At 37.8% G+C, this 10,365-nt stretch overlaps 1 protein-coding gene across 1 annotated transcript; it reads left to right on the top strand.

The window, feature by feature from the left end:
- The first annotated feature begins 542 nt into the window (after positions 1–542).
- LOC146375310 (uncharacterized) lies at positions 543–9,235 on the top strand. Its single transcript, XM_084949269.1, has 4 exons — positions 543–850; positions 7,154–7,295; positions 8,156–8,331; positions 8,430–9,235. The coding sequence occupies exons 1-4, from the start codon at positions 543–545 to the stop codon at positions 9,001–9,003; spliced, it is 1,200 nt and encodes a 399-aa protein (XP_084805395.1). The 3' UTR covers positions 9,004–9,235.
- Positions 9,236–10,365: the final 1,130 nt, after the last annotated feature.

The following is a 10,365-nucleotide window of genomic DNA, read 5'->3' as shown; positions in this document are numbered from 1 at the left end:
GCACGGCTTGGGCTCTGGAACAAACTCATGCACTTAGGCTCCTTCCCCGCCAGAGAGGTGATATTCCATGTCCCAATTGCTAGTCTTGGTAGCCAGGGATCAGTCTGCTCCTGGCTGCCGCCCAGCACACATTGTAGCCGACCCTTGGGGCACCTCCCGCAGGTGGTGGGCCTGAAGGAGGATGGGCCCATGTCCCTTTTTCAAAGAGACAGTTTGAAAAAGTCCATGGTGCCCGCTGACAAAGACCTTTCCACCAGACGCTCGCCGGGCTTCTTGTGAGAAGCTAATAATGGCAAGATTTTATTGGCCACATGCGGGCAGATGTGTGCCACTGGTGTGCGTTCTTCCTGGAATGGCCAGCTGGCTATTCCAAAATAACCTTTGTGCCTGTTACCACTATTGGAGGTCCCATTTGAGTGCGTTGGCATGGACCTCATCAGGCCATTTCATTGGAGTGCACGTGGATGTCACTTTGTATTAGTTCTACTGGATTATGCAACGCCATATCCTGAAGCAGTGCAGCTGCACACCATTTTCCTGCAATGAATGTGTTACGGACACTGTTTCAGGTCATCCCCCAAGTTGGCACCCCGAAAGAGATACTGACTGACCAGGACACATTGTTCATGTCTCATAAACTTAAAGAACTGTATGAATTATTGGGCATTAAATCTGTTAAGGCCAGCATCTACCACGCTCTGACTGACACATTAGAGGAGCAACTCAGTAAGGATTTAAAGTCCATGATTCGTAAGTTCATTCACACAATTGAACACAATTGGGATCACTGGTTAGACCCTCTGCTGTTTGCAGTGCGAGAGGTGCTCCAGGCCTCCACGGGGCTTCTACAGTAAGTTGCGGGGAGTGTTGGACCTAATTAAAGAAAACTGGGAGGAAGGTCCAAGCCCAGCTAAATACGTTCTGGACCTGAGTCACACCCCACTAACTGGATTTCTTTGGACTGTCCGGACTACGTGGTACAAGCCAACGCGGACACAGGTCGAACATGCAAACTCCACACAGAAAGGTGATGGACCATGTTAGCCAACAGTGCTAACCACCATGCCGAAGTGCTTCTTTTTCCGTCATTTTTGGTATGTTAGCTGAGATAGGACAACAGTGAGAAATGCTCCTGTGGTTTTAGTTTTTGCAAACAAAAGCACAAAAATATGAGTGAACAATGGATTTACCACCATACCACCTGTGAATGTTTTGTAGTAAACTTTATTATCCATGTGCAATACACACACAGACACGAGACACACACACTGCTTCTTTACATGCAGAAAAAGCTAAACAAAAAATTTTGTGCTATGTCTATGATGCAGAATTGCACTTTCACATTGGTCATAGAGTTACTTTGAATGTAAATGACATTTAAATCTTTAATTGCTGAATATTCAATTTGAACGAGCTTTAACAGACTACGTTCAATATTTGGCCACTAAATTATGTTATGGAGCTGCAAATGGTTCAGTGTTTTAGAGCAGGGGTGCCCAATCGTAGTCCTCGAGAGCTACTGTCCTGCAGTTTTAAGATGCATCCCTACTCCAACACAGCTTAATCAAATAGTTTGATTACCTCTTCAGCATGCCATCAAGTTTGGCGAAGGCCTGATAACAAGCCATTCATTTCATCCAGGTGTGTGTCGGAACAAGGATGCAACTAAAAGCTGCAGGGCGGTAGCTCTTGAGGACTACGATTGGGCACACCTGGTTTAGAGGCTTTCTGTCACAGTCCGTCTCTGACTGTGTTTAGTTACACAGTGTTTAGAGTTGAAGATTTAAAGTAAATAGTAAACAGAATGGACTTTTAAGGCAATAGATTTATAAATATTTTATTTACCCCTGTTTTTTTTTTTCCAATTTATTTTACTGCACTGGGCTGTACAGTGGTGCAGTGGTTAACTTTGTGTCAGTGTCACAGTGATGTGTTTAATAGTCAAATTAAAGAAATCAGTGGTTACAGAGTGCACACTGTGGTAACTTTGAGCAGATACAACAAAGTCCATTTCATTCAATTCTAAACATTTAACAGATTTTTTTTGAAGCAATTTCCAGGTTTGTTATTAACAAGAATTTGAACTCGAGTGAAAGTAAAGAAAAGAGACAAGCATAAAGCTGATTTGATGAATTTTACTTACACTAGTACAAGGGAAATTAAATAAAGCACTATCACACAGCAAATAGTAAAAATGATTATGCGTGATACTGTGTTTTCTTTCCTGATATGGAAGCACGGAGCTGTAAGAGCTGGTCTCTTTTAACAAAGCTGAAACTCCTTTCATTAAACGAAATAAACAAAATATTGCCATTAAGTCAATCTGCATTAAAAGCTTCATAATCTCTACAGACGTGTCAAAACTTTCACACCCTATCTCTGTTCACACCTCTGAATTCAACAATGTGTACTAGCTTGTGTAAAAATACTGTCACGTGTATTAAGAGTCATTAGAGCTTTTTGGTTGTCTACTTCATGGGGATCAGGCCATCAGCTGCCCCGTGGTTTTAAACTGCCACTGCTGATAATGTGCCATGGAAACACCTTTGAGACCAGATTTCTACCTGAATAAAAACTTTTACTAACAGTCACAGGAGCTGATGTCATGTTTGCTGTCACAACGTTTTTAATCCCTGATATTTTAAGTTTGCTGGATCTGAGTTTTGGTTTAGGCAACAGTTGGACTGAGTAAAAATCTTGATTAAAATGCATGTGCTTTTGTGACTGTAAAGCAAAATAAAACCATCAGCAGAACAGAAACAATGCAGCTTAGTTGTTGTACTGATCATTTAAGTTAAAATATATCTTGACTCTCGCTGGCTTCATGTTTGGGCTTCTGTGAGTTTGAACATCAGTGAGTACGGGGTGGAGATTATAAAGTTTGTTACCACAACTTCCTCGTTCAAGACAAACTTGTCATATTGCAGATTTTACCCAACGGTTCAGCTGGAAACAGTCACAAGTAAGGGCGACACTTATTTTATACATGTTCATATTATTTCTACCTGAAGAGAGGAATAGTTATAAAAAAACATAGAAACTGACTGAATTAGAACATCTGGAGATAGTTTACTAAAGTCACTACCTTCTTTTCTTTTGTGCTTGGAGTGAGCAGCTTTTTGTGAATGTATGTGTTGGTAATGCACTAACTGTACCTCGTCGATCTATTTGACTAATTAATATAAATAACTTCTCCCACAGAATGTCAGGGTAACTGTAGCCTGCATAGCAACACAATGTGCAATGTGAACCATGCAGCCTAATCACACATGTTGATTTAAAACAGAGCCTGCAGCAGTAGATGTATTCATATGTATTACTGCTATGGTTAGTGCACTGATAGCTTTGACAGAACTGAATTAGATTTATTTCAGTACATTTGTGTTGGTTCATCACAACATGCTCTTACTGAGTGCTGAAAATTCCTGGTCCAGTTAAATTCCGTGCTCTGAAACTCTGACCCAATAAGCTGTAATTGAATGGCCCTGTCATAGAGTCGAAAATCCTAACTTGCCAACATGAAGGTTATAAGAATAATTTAAAGCTGCACTGAGGAGTTTTTGTTTTCATTGTTGCTGTGCAGGGATATTTCATGAGCAATTTCTGAATCATTTTTAAAGATTGGCATGTAAAGTTATCAAGATCAGTAATGCAAAGCAGATTTTACATTAGAGTTAGTTTGATTGAAATTTATGGTTAATCAAATAATTGTAAACTTCTCTGAACTCACAAAAAAAGTTGAATCCTCTTGAGTTTTAATCAAGTGTTAGCAATCTACTTTAAATTGTGTTTTTATATTGTCATGATCCCTCCCTTCACCACCACTGTTTGTTATTCTGTGCCAACTTTAGATCTGTTTTTATTTTTAACTTTATTTTTTAAGAGAAATCACATTAATTTAATTTCAGATCGTCCAGCACAATTCAGGCTATTCCATGTTATTATTATCAGTTGGCGTTGCTGCTGAACGATGTCAACCTACTGCTTTTTTTTTTTTTTTTGCCTCACCAACAAAGTGCATTGGTATAGATTTCAACACAACCCTATCACAGTAACTGCCTCTACTTACCGAAATAAGTAGAGGCAGGTGCTCAACTTGACTGAGATGGAAGCCTTCCTCAAACCACAATCCAAAGCGCGCGAGACTGAAATCCCGTATGGTGTCGCAAGATTTAACATTGCTGTATTATTGACTTACTTCACTCAAACATGATATGAACAATTTAATCTACCCTCTCTACATATCATGTAGTTTCTACACTATTACAGTTACACTTAACTTTGAAGCATGAGGCAATTGTGTTGAGTACACACAAGCTGCTTACATAAATCCAAGAGATGGCCAATCTCTTTTTATCAGTGTACTTTTCTTGATTTCATCCGTACAGGTGTTCCACACACTAACTCCTCTGACTGCTGTGATATTTTAAATTTGTCATTACTACTGGCCTGCTGAACATAAGGGTTCCTCTCAGGTCATGAGTATTTGGTCTTATTTGGAACAAGCTCTGAATGTTGTGGGGCAAAGATTTATTTACTGCTTTGTACATTGTTTGCGCAGTTCTGAGGTCAACCAAATCTTTAAATTTGAGAATATTTAATTTGATAAAAAGTGGATTTGATGGTTCTCTTAAAGTAGTTTTATTTATTATCCTTATTGCTCTTTTTTGCAGAATGTATATTGGATGGGTGTGTGTTTTACACGTGTTTCCCCACACTTCCACACAGTATGTCATGTACGGCAGTATAATAGAACAATAGAGAGTATATAACGGTGTTTGATTTATGAGATCCTTAACCTTGTAGAGAATTGTCAGAGACTTCGATATTTTGCCTTTGATATGAGTAATGTGGGGAATCCAGGATAGTTTGTGATGTTTTTTCACACCAAGGAATTTTATTTCAGATACTCTGTCTAATTCAGTGTTATTTATTGTCAGCTATTTAATTTCTTTTGCTGCTTCTCATGATCCATATCAATTTATTCTTATACCTCTTATAAGTGTGTTCAGCTTCTATTGTTCTTTTATTTAACAAAAAAGTCTGATACAACAAATTCTTTTTCTTGCATGCGTTCAGTATCCTCTTTGTTAGCCCTTGTTTTCAGTTTTCTTTGATTTAGTTAGTTAATATTATTGATAAGAAATTTTCATATGCCACGTCAACATCTTGAACATAGATGTTACTCCAGTCTTGGTTGTTGAGCTCTTTCTTAAGGCAGCAAATTGCTTCTTAGGTTCACATCTGTTAATCCTGGCGTAGCCAGGATTTACTCCGGAACAAATAAAACACGGAAAAAAGCCAAACAATTACATTTTTAAGTTATCCGAGTTACTTATATATCACGTTTAACCTGAGTAGCAAAAGACAGCAGGGTCTGAAAACGACGAAGCCGGGAGTCCGCTGCTTTCGCCGGCTCGAGGGACTATTGAACCCCCCGGCTAGCTATCGAGCTGGTGGGTAACAGACGTCTCTGAAAACGTCGGAGCACTTTTGCAAATATGCGATGTCTTGATAAACCAAGCAGGTATTTGAAGTTTACACAGCTACTTTCTCACCTGAAAATATGTTAAAAGTTTATTTTGTGACTGTTGAGAATATATTCCTTAATATATATCAGAGTTAAAGAAAATAAAGTTTGTGATTGCTTGCAACACTATAATATTGCGGTTAATGGGTGTAAGAATACAAAATAGAAAATAGGCCTTGAATGGGAACAAAGAACTGGGGTGCAGGGCAGGAGGACAATCAACCCCCACCCCCAGGGCAGGAAGCAAGAGTTACTGAGAGTGAGGGGCAGACAAAGGGCAAACAGACACTACCTTAAAAGGAGATGGGGGTCAGGGTGTCAGCACCCTTGGCCACTGTACTAGTGTAATTTCATTGTGGGGATGTTCACTGTAGGGAAGAGGAGACCAGAGGTTATAACTGTAACTGTTGTGTGGAGTTCTTTAGATCAGCCTTAAGCATAGGACTGCAAAGGAATGCAGTGTGCTGATCTCCAGATGCATCTGTAAGAATAATGGATAATAAAAGGAGTGTGTAAAACATGGAAACATCTCAGCGTGATCTCTACCAGGACCAAAAGATTACCCAGAAAGATTAATAAAATGGTAAATGGCCTGTATTTGTATAGCGCTTTACTAGTCCCTAAGGACCCCAAAGCGCTTTACACAACCAGTCATCCACCCATTCACACACACACATTCACACACTGGTGATGGCAAGCTACATAAGAGTAATATTTAAACTTAGTAGCGGCTGCCATTGTTGGAAACTGGAATTGGCCACGAAGGACACACCCGACCCATCCTTCAAATTTGGGGAAATGAAGGACGCATTTGTCGGCTGCATTTGAAAGAGTCGACACATTGGGACAGCCTTCATCGCCTGGCTGTGACGTAATCGGCCTTCAAATGCTGCCTCCGGTGGATGCAGCCTACGTTTTGGGACACAGCTTTTCTCCTCCCAATTCACATACATAATCCAAGCTGTGGTGGTCACTCAGAAACCCTAGCTCAGGGGTGTTCAACTACAGGCCAAGTGTAGCATAATTCAAATTATTTTAGATATACATGTAAAATATGAGGGAAAAAAAAATCATAAATAGGGTAATTTAGTGTAATAAGATTGTATTAATCAGATGAAATTTACATTTACATTTATAGAGCAACAAACAATGTTAGATAAGTTAGTTGTCTGATCCTGTTGAATGCAGTATAACTGCTGTATTTAGCGTCTGACATGATCAGTTACCAGTTTATTGGTTACACATTACTAGTCTAATAATTCTAAAGTTAAACTTGACTCCCAGAAGATTACTTTAAATTAGACTGGTTTTAAGTTCTTGGTTAAATAGAATTTCAAATTTAACAGTTGCTGAAAGTTAAAAAGTGACAATATTTAAAAAAAAAATTAACATGGGACAAACACAACTGGGCAATGACTTTGGTAAAAAATGTAACTAAAAATCATATGTTATACATCACAGATGAAAGCAGGTTTACTCTGAGTGTGTGTGTATCCTGTTCAACTTGAGAGAGACTGTCCTTTCACCCGGTCATTTGGAGGAACTAAGTGTCTTTTCCAGCATTTAGAGCAAACCAGTGAGCCATTTTCATCACCTGCTGTTTCACATATTTTTTTCTTTCAGTTTAAAAGAGAGTAGAAAATTCTTCTACAGCAACTCCATCACACAGAAAGTCATGTGGGAGATATGGGGAGTCCTGATATGGATCAATATCTGCTTCTTCCTTCCCGTGACCATACTGTTCTTCTGCTGTGTGTGTTGTGCGGTGCGTAAATATGTATCATCTTTTTATGTCTGTGAGTGTGAACAAATTAAAAAACTCAGAAAAAAGCAAAAATGAAATGAAATAAAACTTAACCCAGCAACAGAGTGCCGACCACCTGGAATATACCCAACCGTTGACAGCTGACATAAACTTGAATGTCAGTTGATAGTCGACAGTGTAGGAATAGTAGAATAAAATAATAAATTCTTAACATATTGTATTTTATTGGTGCAGCAAAAGTAAAGTGTAATAATGTGAAGTTCACTGAACCAGATACAGTCATGTCATAAAATTAGCTCATCCCAGATGAGTGAATATATGAGACAGCAAAACAGTCAACACTTAATATAGATATATCTTAAGATAAGTGTGATAATTCTCTGTAATATTCTTAGTAACAGTAATACATAATTATATGTACAGTGTTTAAGGGTTTTAATTGTTTTTTTTGCTTGTCTGTTCTGGAACTGACTTTTCTAAATATTACAGAATTAATTTTATTTGCTGAGTTAGAAGTTAAATAACAAATATTTAGTACATGTCTTGTATGTTGGTTGTATTGTGATGAAGCAAGAAGGTGCTGTGTTGAAATATTCAATTTGTTTCTGTTGGGAATCCATTTCACTATAACAGTCTGAAATTTGTGTTTATTTTGAGGTGTGTGAATAATTAATTCAAAAAATATATATCATAAGATAAATAATTACTTGAATGTTTTCTGACATACAAGTAAAACATTTCACTTGCTGTATATATTACCTCTTTAAAATAAATATATTCATTCATACACATTAATTTACACTTGGGTACAATCATTTTAAACATTGTATTAATGTGGTTTCAATTAATATTTCCTGCAGGGGCGAAGATATCAGGTTCTTGTCATCTATTACACAAACCTCATCATCTCCAATCTGATCCATCACAGCATGACGTTCTTTCAGTGGGACATAGTGGACGACACCACTGCACGTTTCTTTTACTATTTTGCTGTGACGGCCAGTCTTTACTTCAGGTTGTGCATTGCTTTGGAAAGGTACCAGTGTGTTTGTGTGTGTACTTACATGTCTCTGAATATTATACTGAAGCATTGTTATGGTCTGTACTCTGATAATCTTTCTGTTTGTGTTGCAGGTATTGTTTCATCGCCTGCCCACTGTTGGACTGCCTCAGACAAACTGAGGGTTCTCTTCTGGTCTGTGTTCTGGTCTGGGTCTTTTGTAGTGTTAGTGTTGCTCTTGCTGTATTTTTATATGAATTTGTACGTTTAATTATTTATGCCGCCCTCCCTGCCCCCCTGTTCATCTTCTGTCTCGCTGGGACACTTAAAGCTCTGCCTGCTGCCACCTCAGTGCCCACTGAAGAAAAACGAAGAACTGTAGGAACCTTGGTTCTGTTGCTGCTTAATTGCTTTCTCATAAACCTTCCTGCAGTCATTATGTTAACTTTGAATTCATATCCACATCCTTCGTACGCACTAATTATTAATTCTATCATTGTAATCTTATTTCTGTTTAGTTCATTGTTGGACTTGATTCTGTTTGCCTTCATGTGTAAAGGGCCCATTGACAGGCTGCTGGCACGTCTGTGCTGCTGCAGTTTGGAGAGCAACAACACAGAAGATGTTACTGATGTTAGCACAGACAGGTCAGATCATGTAGTCAGAGATGAAGGGAAAGAGGAAATGGGAAAAATGGCGAGGAATTAGAAAGTGGGAGATATGCACCATCCTTTCCAAATATTTTTCAGTTGATGCCTAAGGCTTTCAGTGATTTGAAATCCTGTTCTTTGCACCTACTGGGAGCCACAGATCGCATTATTTTGTTGAGTAGCTGAATGATGTTAATGCAAATGTGCAAATTATTGTTATATCTATAATATATCTGTTGCTGCTTAATTACTTTCTCATAAACCTTCCTGCAATCAGTCTATTAGCGTTCAAATTAGAGCTACACTTCCTTATCACAACTATTGATTTCATTATCATGATGTTATTTCCTTTTAGTTCACTGTTGGACTTCATCTGTTTGAAGTCCACTGTTTGTTTTCATCCGTCAAGGGCTCATCATTCCAAATATTTTTAGCTGTCCCCTCAGACTGTCAACAACCTAAAATTCTGATCTTTGCACCTACTGGGAGTAACAGGAAACATTGTTTTGTTGAGTAGTTGAATGTTGTAAATGAAAATGTACAAATTATTTCATAATTTCTTCTAAATGGCATGAAGGTGGTGCAGTGATTAGTGATTATTTCGGGTTATTATAACCACAGCGCATGAGGGCGCGGGAGAGAAAAGAAAGAAAGAAAGAAAGAAAGAAAGAAAGAAAGAAAGAAAGAAAGTAATGATTGGGAGAAAGTTAACAGAAGGTGAGGGAGAGAAAAAACTGATAACTAAAAAAAGGAAAATAAAGGCAGAGAGACCGGAGCATGATCTCCATGAGTCTGCAACGGTACTTTGACTTCCTCCTGCAGACCAAAACATACAGTTCGATATATTTGTGATGCTAAACTGCCTGTAGGTGTGAAGACTGTCCAGGATGTCATATGACAGCTGGGATCAACTCCAGTCACCACCAAGAGGAAAAGATTGATGGAGTTTCATCTGAAGACTTCTTAAACTCAAATATTAATCATCTAAAGAGCTTTTGCAACATTTTTATTTTGTATCATTGCAGTCATTTTAAAAACTCATATTAAGTTTTTATTTTACCTTTAAAAATTTTTAAAAGGACACTTTAAATGTTGAGCATTTGTTTTTGTTTTCAGTCACAGTAGCATTTGAATTTCCTCTGATCTATTCAGTTATGACTGTGTATAATGTATTATTAATAATATTGTTGTTAAATATGGAAGTGTTTGTGTTTAGTTCATGGTTTGTGTTTTTTGTTGTTGTTTTTTTGTAATTTTGTTATATTTTCTTTGATGTTTTCATTGTGAAATAAAAGTTTCTTGAAAAGAAAATGATTAGCTTTTTAAATTTTTCCAATTACAGGAAGTAACGATTACATGAAGTTATTAGCAAAATATGATGAATCCTGAATCTACGGTATGGGTGTGAGAGAAAAACATT

This window comes from Perissodus microlepis, chromosome 13 (genome assembly GCF_051167445.1).
Source record: "Perissodus microlepis isolate ML-2025 ecotype Zambia chromosome 13, ASM5116744v1, whole genome shotgun sequence".
In the NCBI taxonomy this organism is placed as follows: Eukaryota; Metazoa; Chordata; class Actinopteri; order Cichliformes; family Cichlidae; genus Perissodus; species Perissodus microlepis.
This window is presented reverse-complemented; position numbering and strand designations above follow the sequence as displayed.

Excerpts from the sequence above, each read along its gene's own strand:
- LOC146375310 (XM_084949269.1), top strand. The coding sequence starts at position 543 with ATGAATGTGTTACGGACACTGTTTCAGGTCATCCCCCAAGTTGGCACC. Across the intron at positions 7,296-8,155 it reads TCTGCTGTGTGTGTTGTGCG|GGGCGAAGATATCAGGTTCT; the intron begins GTGCGTAAATAT and ends TATTTCCTGCAG. Across the intron at positions 8,332-8,429 it reads TTGTGCATTGCTTTGGAAAG|GTATTGTTTCATCGCCTGCC; the intron begins GTACCAGTGTGT and ends TTTGTGTTGCAG.